General features: G+C 40.6%; 1 protein-coding gene across 5 annotated transcripts in view; it reads left to right on the top strand.

The window, feature by feature from the left end:
* Positions 1-23,759, top strand: part of astn2 (astrotactin 2) — a 228,018-nt gene that overhangs the window by 127,740 nt on the left and 76,519 nt on the right. For 4 of the 5 annotated variants that reach the window (XM_088280727.1, XM_088280725.1, XM_088280724.1 and 1 more), the window contains 4 exons: positions 10,604-10,756; positions 18,247-18,354; positions 19,656-19,802; positions 22,607-22,774. In XM_088280727.1, coding sequence (XP_088136853.1) covers positions 10,604-10,756; positions 18,247-18,354; positions 19,656-19,802; positions 22,607-22,774 — 576 coding nt within the window. The remainder of the gene's footprint in view (positions 1-10,603; positions 10,757-18,246; positions 18,355-19,655; positions 19,803-22,606; positions 22,775-23,759) is intronic. The other variant, XM_088280726.1, reaches the window with a different exon arrangement.

The following is a 23,759-nucleotide window of genomic DNA, read 5'->3' as shown; positions in this document are numbered from 1 at the left end:
GCTCGTCGTGCCTCTTTGCCAATTTGGCACACCTCTCTGCGCCATGCTGGGCCTTCGGGCATTGCGACGCCGTGTCCTTGAAGATATGAACGACTATTTAGTGGCAGAAAGTCGATTGAAAGGTACGCCGACTCGGACCACGTCTGTATAACGGACCAGCTGGTCTACCGCGATTTTGGAAAATTTCGGAGCCTCTCTGACATATGATTGGACGTCCTCGTATTTCATTGGTTCCCCACTTTTCTGTTGCCACTCTGCCTAAGATCCCGCATGCATGGCAAATCAGTCCGATTATTATCGTGCGTCCTTAATTTAAAGGGAACAATAGGAGACATTTTTATTGCGCTGGCAGTGTACACGCCCACAACGGCGCCAACTACCCTTTTTTTTTTTTTTTTTTTAAATAACTCCAGCTTGTGTGCATCTACGAAAAACTGGCGTAGCACATCGCCGTGCAGATTTCTGCTACATGCGACTCGCCGCTCCCGATTTGCGGCGCTCACGAAAATCGAACCCTTTACCTCAAGTCAGCCGGGGTGGGCTCCAGGTGCACCTTGGTTTTGTTTACCATGAAACTTGGAACTTACATATCTGTCAGAAAACTTTAAATGTTCATGTAGCCCATAGGTGTCAAACTCTGGCCCACGGGCCAAATTTGGCCCACGGTGTAATTATATTTGGCCCGCGAGGCGAGACCAAATTTTACATAAATTATATGATAATAGTAACATTCAAAGTGATAATAGTCATTTTAAAAATTAAATATTGTATTGCATTAATAAAACCACTTCTAATAATAAATAAATAAATAAGCATTTATATTGTTTTTATAAAAATGTAATGCTGGCCCGCGGCTTTGTTCAAGTTTTACTTTTTGGCCCGCAGTGTATTTGAGTTTGACACCCCTGATGTAGACTGATTTATTGGAGTGGCACATTTCTGGTCTTAAACAAGAAATAAAAAAAAAAAAAAAGACAAACATAATAAAGTGATCTAAACTCATAAATCCGATGAAATAAACAAGGGAAGGCGAACTCTAGTATGATTAGCTTCATCTGTCTGAATAATTTCAACGTTAGCTCCTCTAGTGGCTCGTTCCGCATCGGCCTTCGTTGCACTTCGGGTCTAATGAGCTATGATAATTTGTGTTTATCACTTTGAACATTCCGCCTGTCTGGAGCAGGTTAGCATTTGGGTTCGTTCTCTTCGGCATCCCTTAAGTGTAAAGGGACGCATCCATATTTTATTGTGGCCCCCGTGGCGAGAGATGCGAACTATAGATAGCTCCGGATCCATGTGGCATAAACAGCCGCGAGACCCTTAAGACATCCAAGTGGAGGCACAAGCTGGCAGACAGAGGCTACACGTCAACTTGAGACGCGACGCAGTAATCGCATGCTTTGCGGTCGGGAAGGAATGACAAAGATTTGAGGTGGCGTGCTTAAATCGCTCTCGAAATAGTCGGGATATAGACGCAACAAAAAAATGTTGACAATAGCAAAAGGATAATAAGTTCTAACCAGTAATAACCAGTTGTCCCAGGTTTGAAGGGTCATTATGTTTTGTTTTTTTTATTCTTCCGCATGTACAGAACGATTTTGTACTGTGAATGCAGATCAGGGTACAAAAAAGTGCCTTTTAACACGGCAGCAACTTTGCTAATTAAAACAGAACAGACCCAAGACAAATAAAAATAAATAGTTTATTTAGCGTATTTTCTGTACTCTAGAGCGCCCCTTGTGGTGAAAAAAAAATCCACAGAAAAGCTCCACCGTCGTATTAGCCACATGGTTCAAAATCCAGGAAAAGGCTAAATGTCTTATCACTGATCAATCAATCAATCACGTTTTATTTGCTTTTCTTAATATACCAATGTACAACTCTAATTGCTTCACAGTAAAATAAAAAACCGAAAAACTCAGTTCTGTCTTGAAATGGAGAGGATTTAATGTCTAAAATGTCGTTAAAAAAGCGCATCCGTTAGACTTGTATCATCTTGAGACGAAGATCTACAGCTGACAATTGAACAATAAAGGGCTTAACATTGAACCTTGAGGAACACCACACGTTACTTCATAGTCCATATTCCGTTTTCAAAACCAGATGGAAGAGATTTGCTAAAGCTCATCAATCGGTCCAACCAATATGTGTGAGTTAAACCACGACTGGTCCCTTCCTGTCTCTGTGCTGGATATTTGGAAGCGTCGTGAGATTTTAAGTTGCAGTTTAGTCTGCAGCACTTCATTTTCTTGTACTCTTCTTGGGTAAAATGTGTCTCCTTCATGAGGACAACAGCCACATGTTAGAAGTAAATAAAGGAGACCCTGTTGTGTTCATTTGAAAAAGTGGAACTGGAACAACAGCACAAAGTCAGAATACAAACACATCCTGTGGTCAAAATTTAATTTGTTGGATACAGCAAAATCGGACTCTGCTTTTTAAAACAAAGATGTTGGAATAGACACAATATGCTGTCTATTATTCCATGCCGAGATGATTTCCTTTACTGCTCCACAAAGTCCCGTTTGAAAGCAGCGCCTCTCTGATGTGTGATGTGCGAGCAGTCATCACGGCGAAAGTTGCCTCGGGGAGCGGCGGGCCGAGCCGTCTGCCTCGAAAAGAAGAGGAAGAGAGTGCCATCAACGGTCTAGAACATCCTCTCCGTCATCTTCTTTCTTTTCCCCAGTGGCGCCAAAAAGCACCGGGATGCCTCGGAGCATGTCGCTTTCCGGTTTACAACCCATAAAAATATTAGACGTAGAGGTCAGTGAGAGAATTCCTGACAGGGGTATTGCTTTGTACGAAGGCATGATTGGGAATAGGCTGTCTGCTGTTCTTTCTTTGTTTGACGGTGAGCTATTTCGAGCAAAGACGCACTACCTTGGCCTCTTCTATTTTTCCCGTATTCCTTCTAGCTGGATCCGTGTTGCGATGATATTATTTACCGTATGACTCGTATTTCTTTTGGTAATTTTTCTCCCAACGGTATCTCTCATCTGCAATTTCTCGGGAAACTGTAATTCAGAGGTCCTCGATCCTGTTCCTCGAAGGCTGGCGTCCTGCAGATTTTCCATCTGTCCCTGCTGCAACGCAGCTGATTCAAATGATCAGATAATCAGCAAGGTCTGCAAAAGCTACGATAACCATCGTTCAGGTGTGTTGCGCCAGAGGAGGGATGGAAAACGGGCAGGACGCCGGTTCTCGAGGAACAGGACTGAAGACTGTAAATGGTAAATGAGTTGCCACTTTTCTACCTTCAGTACAAACTAGTGATGGGTAAATGAAGCTTCAAATCTGCTTCATGAACCAGTTGTAGTATTTCTGGCCTCCAGTAGAGGGCACTCTCTGTTCAACATTGGGCTGACTTGCCATTTTTTTAAACCCTTTATTTAAACCCACAGTGCCATCGAGAGGGGTCAAAAATACAACAACTGGTTCATGAACCAAATTTGAAGCTTCAATTTCCCATCACCAGTACAAACTACTAAGCGAGAGCTGCGTCTAGTCTGCAGTGTTTAGCAATGTTTTCGCAATGTTTTGCGACTTTTCCGACCCTTCTCAGAGCTCCCGACCCCACCAAAAAAATCGCAGGGGTTCTGATAGTGGCAACATTATTGGACAAAGGATTTGGATTTGGTCCGATGACATAATAGGCAAATCTACAGTTTCATATACTGCACATATTGGGTGTGATCCTGTGGATTTATTTATTTTTTTCGCCGTACTTCAATAAAGTGTCATTGCACATCCACTCCAGTAGTTGGCAGTGGCGCTCTCCTTGCCTATTAACTCTACGGTGTTCTCAGCGAAAATGCAATTATTTATAGTTGCGGCGGAGAGTGTGTGATGGGGTGGGGGTGCAATTTTTTTTTCTTCTTTCTGGGGGGGCGTAACAGAAAATAATTTAGCAGCACTGGTGTACGCAATTTTTAAGAGTGTGCTTATTTCAAAACTCTACTTTACAGGACTCAGTAACTCGTCGGCGGATGATAAATAATTCAGAACTCCACATATATTTTGTACGACGGACTGGATTTCCGTGCTTGCGCCAACACGTACGCCGTCTCATCTTGACACCGCTTGGCCCTCATCTTTCGTCTCCCGTCTCGTTTCCACACTCCCCATTCATCATGCATCCTTTGTCTTCCCAAACAGTTTTGTCTTTGTCTTAGCTCCTGTCTCAGCGCTTAGCCCGTTTTCATGTAGCTGTCACAAGTCTGGAAGCGGCGGCGTCAATGCTTCCTCAGATTGCAATACTCCACGTCTTCTTTTTAGAACAATGGCACATTGGATAAATCACCTAGGGAATCAAATGCTTTGGTTTGGAAGCCCCCCCCAACCCCCCCCCCCCCTCACACCGCGCATTTCATCCTTATTGATCGGCTCTGCCATCATTTGCTCTCCAAGGCGTGAAGGGGAAGACAAAAAACAAGGCAACACTGATGCAACTTGATTGCTTTTGCTTGAGCTCTAGAATGTGTACATGTGTGAGAGGCAGGCAATACTAAAAAAAAAAAAAGAAAAAATCACGAAGATATAATTTCTCCGGTTTGTTCCTCACCTATCGCCTCCCTAGCCTCGCAGATCATTATTTTATTATCTTTTTTTTTTTTTTTTTTTACCCTTAAACCAGCAGGAGCCCCAATGATCTTCCGAAAACCTTTCCCTTCATTTCCCTTGTGGCTGCGTCCGCTCGCATGAATACAAATGGCGCTCAGCTGCCAGTCAGGATGGATAAGAACACGACGAGTTGCCATTAAATTGGCATTCAGGCAGAAATGACATGCTGACATTTGCTTTTATGTTCACTCTGACTTTAAGTGAGCGTTTCCACTGCGAGAGTAAAAAAATAAAAAACACAAAAAAGTGTGTTTTTTTTTCTGTTTTTTTTTTTTCTCCTGGAAGGCAAATATATCGTTATGATTATCTGACATTAATACGGCACATGGTTTTTTTTTTGTTTTTTTTTTTTTATAATTTAATGTGAACGATACAATATTTTGATAATCAATTTCATGTTTTGCTCGAATCATAGTTTCTGCTTCAATAACACTCTTCCGCATAAAAACGACACTTTTATTGCATCATGTTTCTTCGCCGAGCTTGTCGACGCTCGATCCACGGAACAGTGTGACACTGATCAACTTTCTTCTCGGTGTTTATCGGCGTGCTCGGAAGCCGATGTGTTGCTTTATAAGGACAGTTCTCGGAAATCCGTCTAATAAAAGTCTTCAAGTTTTTTTTTTTTTTTTTTTTTTTGCTTGTATAATTTTAACAGAAGAACATTTAAAAAGCAAAAAGTGTTCCTGGAGATATCTGCGCTCCTTTTTTTTTGTCTACCTGTGAATTCTGAGCCGCGTAATCCACATTCGCCACCACATTGTTTACTGCTTCAACATGCCCGAGGGTGCGAGGAGAACTTCCGATTGTTACTTTGTCTCGCTGACGTTCCGTGGAGAGGAAATTTTCCTTCCCGAGTCGGAGAGAAATAAGGGTCAAGTACTATTAGTGCGGAGTGAGCGAGAGAAAGAGACACGGTCAAAGGTTTGGGTTTCTGTAGGCTGCAATTCCCTTCGGCTAGATTAGCGATTCAGTGGAATCATTGTCGGAGTCGTGTTCATTATGCGCTTTTGGGGGGGCAGATTGTTCATTTGTCTTTTTTTTTTTAATCAAACAGAACAACCCCTCCCGGAGCTGTGGATGATTTTTCTGGGAATATGAAAACAGAGATGAAACAGATGTAGCTAGACTTCTTTGATGTCCCTGTGCTAAAAATCATTAAAAAAAAATCAACCTGCCATGTGAGTTTTCGGAATGTGGGAGGAAACCGGAATACCCGGAGAAAACCCACGCAGGCACGGGTAAGAACATGCAAACTCCGCACAGGAAGGCCGGAGCCGGAATCCAACCCACAACCTCTGCAATGTGAGGCCATTGAGGAATCCTTCACTCTGTTGGAAGGAAGAAGCGAGCGTGGAAATTCTCGGCGAACGAATGCAGGGTGGGATGCACTGAGTAACGGATTGCATCAAAAGGCTTTGTAGCATCTTATACTTTATGTTTCGCACTCATATACGTTGCAGTAGATAAGCTGCCAAACGCAGGGCCCTTCGTTTAGCCTGCGCCCATCAGCTGGGAGCCTTCCCATTGCTGAGCAGCGTGGCTATTTTTATTTATTTATTTTTTTTCTCTTTTATTTATTTATTTTAGGTCAGGAGTTTTTACCCAGCGCAGCACACGTTTCAACGCAGCCTTCACACACACTAAGTAACAACGATGGATGTCTTGCGTGAGTTCATCTCTTGGCAGCGATGGGCTTGTTGGATCTCAGGAGCTTTGATGAGTGGAAATGCCTGATCTCGGAATCTATACTTGGGCCAGAAAATACAATACAATACAATACAACTTAATTTATGATAGCACGTTTCACAACAGCTGGAGCTGTAACAAAGTGCTTTTTCCATAAGGGCTGTATTCATTTGCACTTAAAATGCTTATTTTTGGCTCTCAATTGCTTCTTCACACATCCACTCGTATTGCTTCCATGATTTTGCCCACTGTTGCTCTCTCTCTCTCTCTCTCTCTCCATCTCTCTCTCTCTCTCTCTCTCTCTCTTTCGCTCTCTCGCTCTCTCTCACTCTCTCTCTCTCTTTCTCTCTCGCTCGTTCTCGCTCTCTCTCTCTCTCTTTGTCTCTCTCTCTGTCTCTCTGTCTCTCTCTCTCTCTCTTTCTCTCTTTGTCTCTCTCTCTCTGTCTCTCTCTCTCTTTGTCTCTCTCTCTCTCTCTCTCTCTCTCTCTCTCTCTCTCTTACCCTTACTCTTACTTTGTCCTATGATGGCCTGTGCCACATGGCTAACCCTTGCTCGTAATACAGGTACCGGTGCACCTGCACTTCAGATTACAGCATCGCCAGGAACAAAACAAACAAAAAAAAAGCAAGTCACTGCCAAGCCATCAAAGCAACACAAAAAAAAAAAAATATTCTGAAACATTTTCTTGTGTTCTCTCTTTCCCATTAAGCCAGGGAAAGAAACACGGCTCCCCATAGAGTGAACGGAGAAAGACACACTTTTGCTCTAAACATAAACAGCTGCACACGACTCAGTGGAACTCGTGTTATACTTTCATCTTTCGAGGGGGATTTGGCTGCGAGCTTTAAGGCCTGACCGAATACGGATGGAGGTTGGATGTCAATGCTGTCGTAAATAATCACCCGTTGTACGCTAGCAGTTTGGTCCGACGCGAGAAAGGTGAATTAACGTCTTCAGCGCGTGAAGACGTCCAGAACCAATTGATGAAATGTTCCGTGGATCCTCATTCCAAGTGCGTCGATTTTTCTCACATTGCACATTGATTTTTCACTCAAGAAATAATAGAAGTACCTTTTATCGGACCTCGGGCTTGTATGCCGCGATCATGAAAATGTAGCTTCTAAATTTTAGCGTTGCTAATTGTTGGGTTTTTTTAATCGCCAATTGTCAAACGCAAAACAACATGAGTCACTTTTTGAGTGTTTATCTCAATTTAAGTGAAATGATTGTTAAATCCTGTGTCAGTGGTCTCCAACCACTGGTGCGCGGGCCACTATGGACCGGGACTTGCGGTAATTGACGGATGTCAAGATGCTAGTTGTCTTGTTTGCCTTATGCTAATAGTCAACCCACAAGCTAGCAAAATGAGTTAAAAAAAAAACAATCTGTGGTATCTGTTGAGTTCCATAGTGACCATATTAAGGTGCATAAAATCGCTCAAAGGATTTGCGTTTGCTGCCGTAGCATTTTTCTGGATGCAAAGACTATGAAACTTGACATCATCATCATCTAAATTATGGCAACAGTTGATGAGGCCCAATGGCAATTTTTGAGCAAATGAGACCAAGAAACAAGTCAAAAGTCAAGATGCCATTGATATTTGCACTCATAAATGTTTCTTATGGAGATTTCCTGATAGACTGAAGGAAAATTAATTTCCAGTGCTGTCTCGCTCGAAATACGTCCGAAGCCATTGTAATAATTGCCTTTAAATGAATGTCTACTTTTAATTAGAAGCCGGCATTTCAGTTATTTAACCGCGTCCCAGTGGGACATTTTCCCCTCTTTACCTCTCTCGTTGCGTTGTCTTTTTACACCTATTTGGATGCTTGATCGGGATCCAAATTGCACCGGCAGTATTCCTGGAGCGAACCCCACTTCTTTTTTTTTTTTTTTGTCAGATGTACAGATCAAAACAAATGTTGATGCTAGCCAAGGGGGGTTGGCAAAGAGCTGACGAGTGAATGTGCAAATGTAAAACACTCGGCACACGCTGTAAATTTGATGGAAGTGGGCTTGTTTGTTTGTTTTTTTTTGTTGTTTTTTTTAATGGAGCATATCGAAATCTAAATGTTCAAACATATTTTTCCAAATCCTATAAAACCATTTTCCATTGTTGAAAATATTTTTTTTTTCAATTGAAATCAGGTGGTCCTTTCTCATGCGATGCAAAATGGTGTCACCGCCACTCTTGCCGAACGGGTTGGAGATAATGAACAGGTGTGCCGCAAATGGCCTGCATCATCGTCAGCGGACGAAACTGCTTTCGATTTGTTTCTTTGGAGTCATGGACGCAGCCAAGAAAACAAAAGTACGAGTTATCCGTCTGAAACAAATTGAAAGGATCCGATAAATATACGAGAGGTCTTTGGCTCAAACGTACATTTTTGATCCATCCAGTTCACGCCAAAGCCGACACGGACACTTCTTCATGCTTTTATTACCGTGCTTGTCGTATTGAGCTTCCTTCAGCGACTTCAGAGCTCCGCTGCACGAATGCTGACACAGAAAAAGGAAGAGCGCTGACATTGCAGGCGATATCAAAACATTTCCGCACCGTTCACCTGTGTGCGCCTCAGCATTGATTTGAAGATTTTTCTATTGGTTGGTTTTAAAAGCTCTTCCGTGTTGTTCGTCGAGACGTCTAGAAGTCTTTTTCTAATATTAGAACAAAATATTCACAGAAAAGTGGCCTTTTTTTTTTTATGGTTCGAGACGGTGGAACAAATTTGCGGAAGATTTGAGAGAAGCAGCTGATGGGGATATTAAAGAAAAATTTATGACTGACTATTTTCGCCACGCTTTTGTTTATTTATTTATTTATTGTTTTACTGACCGCACACATCCTCAGACATCAACCTTACATTCACGCAAGATTTATTGTCATCGTCATCATCGTTATTGTTATAATCATCATTGTAGTCATTATTATTCTAACTCTTAAAATGACCATATAATAAACACTTAATAAATAACAAAAAATATTAATGATAATAAAAACAATAACAATAAACCCTAAGCCTCTCCCAAAAAAAGGTAAAAACAATATATAATCATAGTGGTGCATATTGAAAAGCTGTAAAGTTTCCGTACTGTTTGACACAGTATTAAATTGTGCATCTGTGGTTGGTAAATATGAAAAAAATTACACAGTAAAATTATATTGTTTATCTGATTAAAACCTGGATTTTTTTTTTTTTGGGGGGAAAAAGTGTATTTACTTACCGGAAGACTAATCCCTGGAAACGTCATTGTCTCATTATAAAGACGGTATTCATCACCCAATTTAAAATAATGGCCTCAGTCATATTTTTGTTTTTGTCTTAATCATCTCTTCGGGATGGTGGCCACATCCGGTAAAATGGACGACGTCCTTCGTTAAACAGATCATTTAATTCAATCACTGAAATAAAATGATGAATAAATATAACATAATCAGTATTTGGTTCCGTTTTTTTTTTTGTTTTTTTTGGATTTCGGGAAAAACTGCAAAAAAAAAGAAAAATCTCTTACGGCATCAATTAGCTCTGAGCTGGAAGCCCGTTTACAACACATTGCATTGCATTGGTACCTGCTGCTGTTTTGGGTAGCAACAGAGTTCGAATGGGCTCAGCTTTGAATATTTTAATGTCTACGTATGAACATCAATTTGAGTATTTCGTTTTAGGGAATTAATACCTTTTATTTAATTTGGCGAATGCCTCTGTTAGCGAGACCACCAGTTGAGAGTTTATCGCATCTTCGGAATACTTCTCATGCCATGTCAGGCCGGTAAATGCCAAAATAAAAGAATAATCACATGAAACGCAGTATCGTCAGCATTCCCGGCTTTTTTGGACGTGGCAAAGGTTTTGCTATTATTCTTTGGAAGAGCTTTGCGGAATGGCGGTTGACTTTTATACTCTCCCTTTTTATCTTTTCTAGTTTAAAGGGAAGTGAGCAGAGCTCCTTTTTTTTTTCTTTCCTACCCCCCCCCCTCTCTGAACTATACAGTCACTTTGCCCAAAGCGAGGTGTTCTGGAGTCATCAATCAGAATGACTGAGACCGAGCCACCAGAGGAAGCGATGACAGGAGCCCTGGAGAGTGATGAGGCAATATTGAATTGATGGAATCCTTTGAAAACTACAATTTAGTTATCGGCTATGATGCTTCCATCCCAAATATGTCCGAAAACAAGTTATTTTCAACAGAAGAATTTATTTTCGCCACACTTTCCTCTCGAAAACATATTTTCACGAGTAAGTGTTATGATGCGTAACTGACGCTTTGACTTTTGTCATCCTCGGTCGCAGCCGTTGACCCGGGCAGAGAGGCTGTGGAAGATTTGATGCAGCGGTTCCAGGACAGCTTCCGCGTTCCCAAAACCCCGCCAGACATTTCTCGCTACCAACACGTTATCCACAGCTCGTCGACCAGCCGCCGGAGGGTCCCCAGCCACACCAGAGGTAGGACTTGAAGTTAACCAAAATTCAGGAATAATGGCCAACATTTCTGACGCATACCCTGTGGGACAGCAGAGGTGGCAAAATTATTTTATTTTTTATAATTTTTTTTTCTTTTTAGAGGTGGGGGCAACTCATGAAAAAAAAAAAGTCCATTGCATTTATTTCGTGCAGTAAGGAAACTGCCATGCGTCATTTTGGACAAACCAACATTTTTTTTTTTTCAGAAATGAAAAATACCTACGTCCTCATAAGTCCAGTTTTGTGTATCGCAGTACATTTCTAATGCATGTCACTGGGAACAAAGCCAAAACAAATAATGAGGCAATCTGTGCAGGAGAAAAGGCATTTGAGTGGGCGGAGGAAGCATATAGGATGATGTGTGTGGGAGGTAGGCTAGGTCACTAACCGCAATGACACGATAAACTTGCCATTGTGTCACTAATGGCCTTCATTTGGTCTGCAGAACACGCTCGTCATTTCTGTTGCAACGGGGGAAATTTTTTTTTTCCCGTTGAAAGCGCACGACGATATAATTCCCGTTGCATCGCATAGGACCAAGGTAAGCAGGTGTAATGTATGCATGTCTCAACAGTCGCTCCGCCGGGGTAAGTCGGGGAGCAGTTTTGTCTGCTCAGCTAAGCTCTGCAGGTGTTAGCCCGCCTTTCGTCTAGTGTTATTAAAACTGGTTTGCCGTTTTGCTTTGGGATGACAAATTCACACTCCTTTGTCAGCATGTGGTTCCTCTGTGACTTGTGGAATATTTTGCTTGGACTGCTACATTGCAGTTCGTATTCTTGATGCTACGTTTGGGCCAGGGCAATGAATCGATTATTTCCAATACTGATATTGAGTGACACCAGTGTAAAGAGATTGATATTTAAGTACAAATAAGTCGAAATGAAAATGACTCAGAAATTATATTTTCGAGAGGTGTGTCGCCACCTACTGGCCATTTTGCAAAGTGCGTGCGTGACGACACATTTTCCTTGTAAAATGTTAGTTAAAAATGAAACCATATCTGATCTGGCCACAAATCCTTTAAGGTGTTTTTTTTCTTGTCACCAAACTCCCAGTCACTCAGCTATAAATAGCTTTAATTATGATTTTTACTTTTCCTCAATTAAAAATGAACTCATTCACTGCCATTGACGTGAATAGCAGCCAAAACGTCCTTTCATTTTACCTGGACCGGCAGTGAAAGAGTAATTATTTCGTCTGGATGGTGATTGTACACTCGTATCGTATCGAAATGATTTGCTGCATCTCATGTGACTATTCATGAAATAAACCAATGACTGTCTTACCATGTGCTTTTACGATTTAAGAAATATTTTCCCTCTTTGCATCCTATTTTGCTCCTCACATTTGGAACTTTGAATCGTGTAGCAAATTACAAAATGTGGCAAACGGCGGCGGGTTGCTCAGCCCTCTAGCTGTTCACATCAGCGGCAACAACTCACAAATGTGGATGATGAAATATACCAGCGATGTTTGTTCAAATGTTCAGCATCACTTGGTTTTACCAACAGCGGGGGAAATGTATAATTGACAGCCACCGCAGAGCGAGATCGCGAGTGGGCGACCGCTGTGACATACCTTTGGGCATCACGCAAGCACAGATATGCAGAGTGGAAAAGGCACCTGGGACTGTCACGCGGGAAAAAGTAAACACTGGTTCTACCCTTAATCCCCTTTTGTGGAACGCAAGCCCCTCCAATGCTCCCGAACAGCATTTGGTTGGGTTGGATATCACACTTAGCAGATGCTCTTCAACAAAAATGACAAATAAGATACTCTGCACTCATTAAATATATTGAACTGTTGAACGTCAGCATGTGTGGCACATGCGTGATAAAATATCAATAGTGGCGGAATAAATGCAAACAGCTACGGGTTTGTCAATTGTGTGAGCACGTGCGCCATGAACTGCTTCAATTTAGGTCTCTCTCTCGCTTCTTGCCTGTGGATTATTTATTATTTATTAATATTTATTAATATATATATATATTTTATTTTTTTTTTGGGGTGGGGGTGTGGGGGGTATTGAAAAAGAAAATCTATGTAAAGCCAGAGAACTAAAATGGCTTAAAATGTTATTTTACTTTTCACTCCCCTGCCTGCCTTGACCGCACGTTTCTACATTCAACATCGCCAAAATGGCAATGGGTAAAAAAAAAAAAAAAACGTGGTGGGCGGTCAAGGCCTTCTCTGCTGGCCTAACATAATCAGGAAATCATGATCATATTCTTCACGTTGATTGTCATATTATATCCTAGTGTTGAATTTTTAGGTGAGAGTTTTTATCCAATCAGAATTCAGCTAGCTCGTGTTGCCAGGCAGATTTCGTAATACCAATGGCACGCACTACTGTCAGTACATAATGTCCCAAGGATGTTTCAGTGATGCACTAATCACAACAGCAATTGAACTTTGCTGATTCCTACTGACCAAGATGCGTTTATATCAATTTTTCAACAAAGCAGACTCCGCCGATTAGCTTTCGCCACCTCTCGGATGCCACGTTCTGCATTATGAGTGACTAATGTGCATACGCGGGCTTTTTGTGTGTGATTGTACATGCTGCCCGACATTGAGTTTGACTGGGACATATTTAGCTGGTGTCAGAGAGGCTGAGACGTCGCCTTAATGTGATTACAGCCATGTGAGGACCGCCGCGGCTGTCGCTTTCATTTTCTAGCTGGCGTCGTCCCCTGACGCGCACGCTCGCTCTCAGCGTGACTAAAACGCATGCGGAAACAGACTCGAGTTGACGCTTACGTCCCGTAAATCCAACATCTGTGGTTTGGAGGAAGAAAGTTGAAAGTGTCGCTGAGGTCATGTCGAACTTTTGCATCTTTTTTTTTTTTTTGTATTTATGAAGGCGTGATTATCGAAATGCAATATACGTGCTGGCAGTTGCGAGAACCATGCTTGTGTCTCCCGTGTTGCACAATATTTCCTTCTCATCATGTTTATTTGTCCTCCAGAAATATTGCACTCTGACCTGTCTGGTCTGAGGAGAGCGAATGTTATATGCCCGTTCTGATTTATAAAACCTCCTGAGGAAAATAGAAATTGAGTTTATGTAAATAAAAAATTACTTGCTCTATCTTACAGCAGTCAGGCCTTTACATGTTTTATTGATCTATAATTTTATAGTCGCCTACAAGACAAGTGATTTTTTTTTCACTCCCATCCCACTCCCGGAACAATTTAAAGAAAAATAATAAGAATAAAATTTTGTCCTGTCCTGTCCTGTCCTGTTCCGGTGATAACGAATCCCATGCTGTCCTGCTCCCGTTCAGCATGACTCCCAAACATTTTGATTGGCGGGCTACAATGCGTTCTAAAATTTGACAGAGGGTCCGGATGCAGTGTTTTGGTAACCTCGCTTCATCGGAGAGAGAAAAAAAAAACATTTAATTTTAAATGAAAGTGAACAAAAGCATTACAACAAAATATTTCTTTGACGCACCACCGTATTTAGAAAATAAAACATGAACAAGGTTTATTCATTTCATTTTTTCAAGTTCAGCGGGCCGGATTAAAACGTTTAACGGGCCGCATGTGGCCCCCGGGCCGTAGTTTGCCCACACCTGCCCTATTGGATAATCCCGCTCGCCTCGTTTCCTATGAACTTTTCATCCTATACCATCCCAATCCCGTTAAAATTCAAATTAACTCTACTCATCTAATTATGAATCCCGCGGGATGACCTAAAAAAAAAAAAAAATGTCACCCTCTAGTGGACACAAACACAGCTCGACGCAATGTTGCACCCTAGGCCAGATTTTTTTAAAATCCTCCCTCCTCCATCGGGTCATTTGACAGCTCATGCAAATTGTTACTCAAACTCATTTTGTTTTGTTTTAACATACATTATTCATATTACACTTGCATTGATATTAATAGTGGTCAAAGGTCAACCGAATATGACTTCTCGCATCCAGAAATAGAAAAGAATGATAGCGCCGCCGCCATGTCAGCATGCAATTGAAGTCGATGCTTTTTAAGAGACTTGCTTTGAGGAGATCGCCACATAGGAAGTCAGAAAGATCAAAAAAAAAAAAAAGTCAGGAAATGAACTCCGAGAGCGCTGCTAAAAGGGACGATGGGAAAATACTGTACAAAACAATTTTTGTTCAGTGTGATCTCCAATGTATGCCGCTACTGTGTTATATTTATCAAACCGCTGCAGTAGCCTGCAAGCACAATTGGCCTGTCATCTACAATAGATCTCACACACACACACACACACACACACACACTCCAAACCCTCCAGATATTATCAACCCAACCCCCTTAAATGGCCATTATCCGTTGTAATGGAAAGGGAGGATTTGAAAAAAAGTCGGGTTATTCTCCAGTGCAGGAAGTGTCACTGGTTAGGGTTATTATAGGAAGAATAATCAGATGACATGAATATTAACAAGAGGGCTAGATTTGGGGTGGCAAACAGTTTAAGTTCGACAGAGGGCCATTTCAAAGAAAAACAAAAAAAAGAATTTTTTTTTTTATTTTATTTTTTTTTCTGCAGTTCAACCTTCCCTTTTCAGCTCAGAACAACTTTCAAGATTATTTTTGCCTGGAAACTCGGAGCAAAGCTCACATTGGCAAATCTTGCTCCACATGCTGTCCACTTCGTCCTGAAGAAGGACTTGCCGCTCTTGCTGATGAGGCGGCGACTGACAAAGGAAGTCTCATGAATGAAGCAGGAATTTTCAAACCATATTTCTCTTTTCGCAGAAACTCGTAAATGATCTTATCCGAGCCTTCCGAAACACAAAAGTCCTCGTCGCGAGATTACAAGAAAAGAATAACGATGCGCCAGTTCGCCATTATGAGAAGCGCAACATGGTTTTGTCAAAAGCAAGTGAGTGGCACCTCTTTTCAAAGTTGTTGTTCTCCTCAAAATGGTCAAATCAAACCTCCTCTTCCATTTAAAGGCGTCGTACAAATGTGTTGAAATCCTCCTCAATGCGATTCACAATCGTGAATACGAATGGAAGACCTTAAGGTCATCTGCATTCTGATGGCGCTGAGAGGAGGATTCGGCAAAACGTTGCTGCTTTCTCTGTCTTTGGGACTGTTGCGCAACTGCGCAACGCGACGTCGGAAGAGATTGGCGCATACATTACGGGAAATGGAATTATCGAGTGTCGCTTTGGTTGAATCCAAGGAGGCATTCATGGCAGCACTTCATAGAAAATTGGGCTTAATGAGGAATTTTGGTAAACAGCTGGGCAAGAGTAATTGCAATGGTTTAAGAGGAATCAAAATCCTCTTTTTTTTTTTTTTTATGTTATTTGTAATATTTTATTTTTAAATTTTTGGGGATTGTCATTGTAAGTACTGTATTTTCCGGACGATAAGCTGCTACTTTTTTCCTATATTTTGAACCATGCGGCGAATACAACGGTGGATTTTTATTTCACCACTAGGGGCGCTCTAGAGTTCAGAAAATACGCTAAATAAATCTTTTTTTTTTTCTCTCGGGTCTGTTCTGTTTTAATTAGCAAAGTTGTTGCCGTGTTTTTATTTTTTCAGTACGCGACAAGTATGGTGAAATTATGACATGAGAATTTCTAGCATATGTTGAAAATAAAATGTCATTATACGAATTACGTATTTATTTTTTTTTTTTTTTTTACGAGGATACTAATATGGCTGGGTCCAGTTGTATGTATTATTTTTTTATTTATTTATTTTAAACATGCCAAACCAGGAGTTGTTTAGAATGTTATTTGAGATATATCATTGCTGTCCATTTTTCCAGATTATTTATTTATTTTTAAGTGAATGAGGTTTCTGCATTACCAACATCCCATTAACCTGAAAATTACAAAAAAAAAAATAAATAAATAACTGAAAATAACTGGACATTCATGTTTTTCACCGGAAAGCAAAAATATTTTTTTTCAACTTTTGCAGCTCTTAAAATCCTGGCCTGGCGCACTCCTTGATTTCTTTTGCAAGGCTATGCTTAAGCGCGGGAGAGCTGCACTTGTTCTTCTGTGGTACTCTTAATTAAAATATCATAAACTATGAATTTATGCAGCGGCAAACTAAAGCATGCATCATCCATGTTTCTAGTTTGTTTCATGTAAAAAAAATAAAAAGCGATGATGTATAATAGTGCTGGGCGAAGCAAAATGATTGCGCTCGAAGGAAAAGCACTTCCACACCTAAAGGGTGAGCAATAAATGGAATGTGATATTTGACTACTTTATGATAACAAACAGAAACAGCACCGGGAGTTGTGACTGTGTTGTTAATAAACCTGAAATTGATTTTGATGTTCAGCGAGCTGCTAATGCACTGGGGGAAATTGCTTCCCCTTGCTAATTCATGATGGCTCTTTCTCTGGATTTTATTTGCTCCCACGTATAGTTTCATCACGACTTTTATATGTGGCCCTAGAAAGGTTTGTTTATCGAGTGTATCCACATTGCATGGAGTCTATTTAACATTTGAATCGGCATGTGCAGAATGCCGGCTCGCTCAGGATTGTTGATCACCGATGAAATATTTTTCAGTGCGTTTGGAGGCTCAAGGCTAAAGTTCTTTGCGTTCGTTCCAGTGTACTTTTTCGACTAATATAATCAGAATTGCTCCAAAGGTACAAAAGTTGAGGGAAAAATGTTGATTTGTTAATTTTGCCTGCCTGAGGTGCTTCGCTCGATTCGCTTAACCAGTTTATTCGATATTGACTTTTTTTTTTTCCTTCCTTTTTTTTTCTTTAATTATGATTTCTATGGCAATCCACTCAGACACAAACTAAATGGCACTGAATTAATTGCACCAATAATGAAATCCATGACGCTGCCATTGCTTCAAGTCACACCGACATCATAATTAAAATTATATTGCTAAAATGACACATGGGGCCGAATGCCGGAGGAGTAATTTGCACGCGTGCGCCACAGTCGAGAGGTTTGGGGTTCAGCTCGGGCCATCCCCCGTGTTGAATTTGTATGTTTTTCCCCCATGCTTGCCTGGCGGGTCGTCTACTCCAAAATCACATTTCAAAAACGTGAATGTTAGTTTCATTGACGACTCCGAATTGCCCATTGGTGCGAATTTGAGTGTGACGGTTTTTCGGTCTATGTGTGCCCTTCCCTGGCTCACCTTAACCCCAATAGGGACAAGCAAATATTTAATAAGCGGTCTTTCTGTTGTAGCAGCATTTTCTATATTATTATTTTTATTACTATAGTACTGTATTATTACTATATTATTACTATACTATTTTTATATAAAAACTATATTATTACATATAACACATTACTGTATTATTACTATATTATTACCATATTATTACTATATTATTACGTGCCTCGCGTTTATGTTGCCTTTGCCTGAGGACTGCTTATATGAATGCATAACTTCCTGAACGACAGCCTCAAAATTCTAAGTAGCCATCAAGTGATTGATTCCCGTTGAATTTCCTTCTCCCTACCTGCCCTCCCATCCCCACCTTATCTTCTCAGCAACCGCAGGCATGTTTGGTCCTCAAGGAGAATCAGGGTCAGAGCCCGAGGACGACAGCCAGATGAAGTTTTACACGGAGCAGCACAGAGGACGACGACGCAGCAAAGGTGAGAAAGCAAGACGCCTCGCGGTCGCCATAAAATCCCCCAAAAAAAGATGCGCAAGCCAAAAGGAATTTAAAGATAAACACACGTCAAGCTCTTAAGCCTGAACACACATTCGCTGTCGGTGCGGCCGTGTACAAACACTGAAGTGTGTCGGGTTTGCGGCCATAAAGCAAATGTTTGCTAGCGTGAGTGCACATGCTTTCGTCTACTCAGTAGGCTTTTATAGTAATTGAGAGACCCCATTCGCGAGGCCGGTGACACCACCCACACCCCCAAAGGGATTAGCTGGCCCGGCACTTTCCCTCCCTGCAGACTGAACACTTTGTGCCCCTTCCCAGACTTGGGACGGTGATAAGACACGTGATTCAATAAGGGTAATTCATTGTCCTCACTCTGGCGCCCTTGTTTTTTGACCTTCTGATGTATTGCACGCTTTTCAAACTTCTGTCATGCTTTTGAAACTGCAGAGATAACTTAAAAGCCACAATCCCCCAGATTTATTTATTTATTTTAATCATGCACACTGACAAACACCAAGAGTTTGAGGTTGGGTGGGTAATTCCATTCCCCGTAAACCCACTTTGGGAAATGGGAGGTGTGACAGAGCCAAAGGGCAACTAAAATAACCAATTTGCAAGGTTGTCATTGGATATAAGACCATAAATCACCTCTGAAAACAAAAGTGACCCGATTGCATTTTTTTTTTTTTTTGCGCCAGGTTATTAACTTAGATATGCATCATGTCAGAAGACAGATTGGATGTTGATCTGCATCAGGTTTCCAATTTTCAGTTCGCCCTTATAACACGGGTCTCATCGAAATGCTCCTTCTCACTGACTTCTCCGCACAAATTGGACTCCAAAAAGATCCTTGCACAATAAAAAAATTAAAAAACATTTTTAATTGAACCCCCCCATTAAACATATTTAAAGCTTTTATAAGGCTAAACTTAGCTCCCCCTCCTCCCCACATACATTTTCTTTTTTTTACTGTCATGTAACGTCAGCATACTTCCTTGACACCAATACCTATTAAGGACTTTGGCCGCATGGTGTGGCATTTTCAAAACAGCGAAAAAAAAAGGAAAAAAAAAATGCAACGATGTATTTCAACCATTAGCTGCTCCTCGGAACAAACGTGAATAAGTGAATTTGTAAATAGTGAAAACCATCTTAAGGTTAAATGGTCGGGCAGAGTCACGTGAGTCTAATTTTTGATTTTTGTCAACTCCAATGGTGTCGCTCCCCGATACTGGATGCAAAATGACTAATCCCAAACAATTTAACCTTGTTTACGTCCAGGCCACCCGCACAGCCCTCTAAACAAGGTGACCCTGACGCTGATTACCATCAGCACCTGTGTCGTCGCCATTGTCTACGCCACACAGGATTCCTGCCCACTCACCGTCAAGGTCACGCTCCATGTGCCTGAGCACTTTGTCGCAGATGGTAAGTCCAACACGTGCATTCAACGGGAAAATTACGAATAAACACACCCAATGCGGCGATTCCCGACCACTGTCGCAGCACGTTTGTCGCGAGAGATCCTCAGATGTGATCCAATTTCCTTTAATCTGTCAGATTTATTTTATTTACCGCAAATTTCATCTATCCGTGCCAGCGGCATTTAGTGACAGGCACGACAATGAAATGCTCTTTCACAGAAGGTACAATTAACCCGCGGCTTGACCTGTTGCCAATCCTTCCACAGAATCATAAAATGAAAAAAAAAAAAAGCTTTGCGTTCAACTAAGCAGGCCCACATTTTACACTAAGTCATTTCCCCGGTAAACTGATAATGGCATCTTCTTCTTCTTCGTCTCAATCAATAAAAAATTCAAAGCTCCATTTTGGAAATGGGCGTATTTTTAACACAAGCGTGACAATTTCAACTCAATTTTGTTTATCCCCCTACCCCCCTTTTTTATTTATTTATTTATTTATTTATTTATTGCTTTTGTCATTCGCTGATACCGCCATTGAGTAAATTCATTCTTGTTAATGGTGATTAATTCTCATTGAATTATCAAATAAATAAATTATTTTCCAGGGTACTTGGGGTGATTTAGTCAGAAAATGAAAAAAAAAAATTCAATCACACTATAAAATAACACAATGTATAGAAATCAATTGAAACCAGCCTTCCTCTTAAGATTTCCGATTTCAAGATGGTAAAAAACACAAAAACTGTAATTGAAAAAAAGAAAAACACAAAAAAAACTACATTTGCTTTGAACCAAATTTTCCCAATTTTTAATGTTGATGTTTCACCTCAAATATTTTTTGGTATGCAGGTCAAGCCGAGCAAAACAGCAGTTTTAAAGCTTTACGCATGTCATTGGGGAAGTGAATCGACAGGTAGACAAGCGAAACTAAAAAAAAAAAATCCAGACTGATTTTGGGTGTAATATGCACATTCGTGTGGTTGGGCGGTTTGACCGCAGCTCCACGGCTACCAAAGATGTGAGCCACCCTCTAGAAATTCTTTATAGTGGGGAAATAATGAGTGATGGCAGGTTGGTCGGCTACAAGTGATAAGGATGTGTATCGGTATAAACAACAAACCTCAACAGGACTGACTAATGGACCGCGACGGCATCACAGGCGGGAGAATGGCAACAACAACAAAAGAACAAAAGAAATACCGTGTCATCGTGTCATGGTGTAAAAGCAAAAAAAAAAAAAAAAATGTAGTGGAAGAAGAGAAAGGAGTCTTTTTTCTTAAAGGGGCAGTCCACCCCAAAAATGTTTTCCCAAGAATATGTTCTATGCAAGCCCGCAGGACAAAACATGACATTCTGATTAATGTTGCGTTTGCGGAATATGAGTTAAGAAGTAAATTCCTCCCGTTTTTAGCCAGCGGCGGCCATTTTGTAACTTCTGTCAATGAAGATGACATCACCCAGCTCACAACCAATCGTGGCTCAGCTTCATAAAACAGTCAATCAAAAAGCAACAAACATGACTTTATCGTTGATAATGCAAAAAATAAAATTTTAATATGATCTTTCAAGCTTCTTTATAGATTCAATTGACTTGAATTGAAAGTTTAATCTGGATCGATGATAAATTAAAGTCACATGACATGAAAGATATTGATCATTTTCTTTTTATACTCGCAAGGTTGTTTTCTTCAACGGTAACAATGACGAAAATATTCCGTTAACGCCCCTTTTTTTTTCACGACAATGACGAGCTAAACACATTTTTTTAGTCCTTGTCCATCCATAGAACTAAAATGTTACAAAAAAAATGCAACAATTATAATACAGGCTGTAACTTGCTAGACACGGAGGAAGGAAAAACATGACTATTTTTTTTTTCCGTGTTTATTTATTATTGCGCTTGAAATGATTCCCATCAATGACTTGACCTCAACAAAACTGGTCCACTAACATTTGGACGGACAAACAAACACAAAATGCTCCACTCCACTTGTTCACAGTCAAGTAGCATTGCAATTATATAAGATCACATATCACGGATGGCGTTCACACGGCAGAATGTTCCCTCCGCGGTGCTATTTACATTTTCCGGAGTACAGAACGAGTGTTCACCCACGTCCGAGTGTTGCGCGAGCGCGGAGGAATAATTGCTACAAGCAAAGGTGAAGGCAACACGGCCGGCCTGTTTATGTCGTGTCGGAATGTGTTTGCCACATAAAAACACAAGCCAGGAACTTTTCTTGCGCATTTTTTTTTTTAAATACATTTAGATTCAAGTGACTGTTTTCGTGCTTCTATCTGTATTCATCCATTCATGACTTGAAAGCGAACGTTAATGCCGTGGCTTCCTTTGAGTCCTACTGCGGTGCCGGAATAGGTTTTAAATTGACCTTTCGGCGGCAACGTGCGCTCCCTCTGAATGCCTTTGCCAGTCGACCTCCCTTCGCCGACAGCGATACGTCGCTGTAAAAGAATCTTTATGTTCGCCGTGATCCCCCTCAGCGCCCTCATTGAAAGTAAAAGTCGTTGGCATCAATTAAGGATAATCTTGTTCAGTGATCAGAGTTTAACGATTGGCCCGGGAGCCATAAGAAGGAAAGGTAACTCAGTGCCAATGAGCAGCGTCTCGCCAGTGCAATTATCAAGGAGGTCTCATAAATACACGCATTATCGGCCTCTCATTTAAATACGGTCCGGACGTGGGAGGGAGTTTCAATTCAGCGTGAAAATAAAGAGTAAATGAGTAGAACAACTCTTTGAGATTGCAATCGAGGGTTTTGTGTTTCTTTTTATTGCCTTTTTACGCAGGTAGTAGTTTCGTTGTGGGTGTGGGCAGTATCCTGGATGTTTCCAACTGGCTCAACCCAGCCAAGCTCATCCTGTACTATCAGACCAATTCTTCCACGCAGTGGGTTCGAGACTACTGCGGACAGAGGACGACTGACCCCTGTGAGCAGATTTGTGACCAGGATACAGGTAAGTCGAAGCTCGAAGGTTCACATGGAGGCTTTTCAGCATTGTGTGTGCGTCGTATTTTGTATCCTATTTTATTTTATTTTATTTTATTTTATTTATTTTTATTTTATTTTATTATTATTTTTTTTATTTTATTTTATTTTATTTTTTTTTTTTTATTTAATTTAATTTTATTTTATTATTTTTTTTATTTTATTTATTTTTATTTTATTTTATTTTATTATTATTTGTTTTATTTTATTTTATTTTATTATTTTTTATTTTATTTTATTTTATTTTATTTTATTTTATTTTTTATTTTATTTTATTTTATTTTATTTTATTTTATTTCGGGGGCGTTGGCTGATGCAGTGAATTCATTTAGGTCATTAAATGCAAGTAAACAGAATATTTAAGACATCGAGTTCCAAAAACAAGTCAATGTTTTCTTGTTTTTCTAGTTTAACAAACCGGTCAGGCGCTTGCATCAAAATGTCAGCGGGAAAAAAAAATTGCTAACAAGCTAACTTTGTTAACTATTGATTTGGAATTTGTTACCCACCCGTGGTTTAGGCTGCGAAAAAAGAGATACATCATTTAGGGCACAGGTGTCCAACCCAAGGCTCGTGTTCCCGATCTGGCCCACCACATCGATTTTACGTGGCCCGCAAAAGAAACTCTGTTTCTCGTTAAAATTCCAAAATTGCAAATTACCGAGTTGAATAATGACATCTGATTTCTCGGTCGACGCAACTTTCTGTTCCGCTTCTCCTCACAAGGGTCGCGTGAGCCTATCGCAGCTGTCTTTTCTGCAGTAGGCGGGGCCCACCTTGAACTGGTTGCCAGCCAATCGCAGGGTACACAAAGACTAACGACCATCCGCTCTCACACAAACAAAAAAAAATATTCCGTCAGTTTTTTTTAATTTTTTTAAATGGACTCTTCTTGTTGTCTACCTTTCTCTTCATGGGAGGTTTTGAAAAAAATACATGACTGGCAGACAGAA

Source organism: Idiotropiscis lumnitzeri, chromosome 18 (genome assembly GCF_059441095.1).
Source record: "Idiotropiscis lumnitzeri isolate Australia: NSW breed Sydney's pygmy pipehorse chromosome 18, RoL_Ilum_1.0, whole genome shotgun sequence".
NCBI classification, from domain to species: domain Eukaryota; kingdom Metazoa; phylum Chordata; class Actinopteri; order Syngnathiformes; family Syngnathidae; genus Idiotropiscis; species Idiotropiscis lumnitzeri.
The sequence above is the reverse complement of the archived record's forward strand: the minus strand, read 5'-3'. Positions and strand labels throughout refer to the sequence as shown.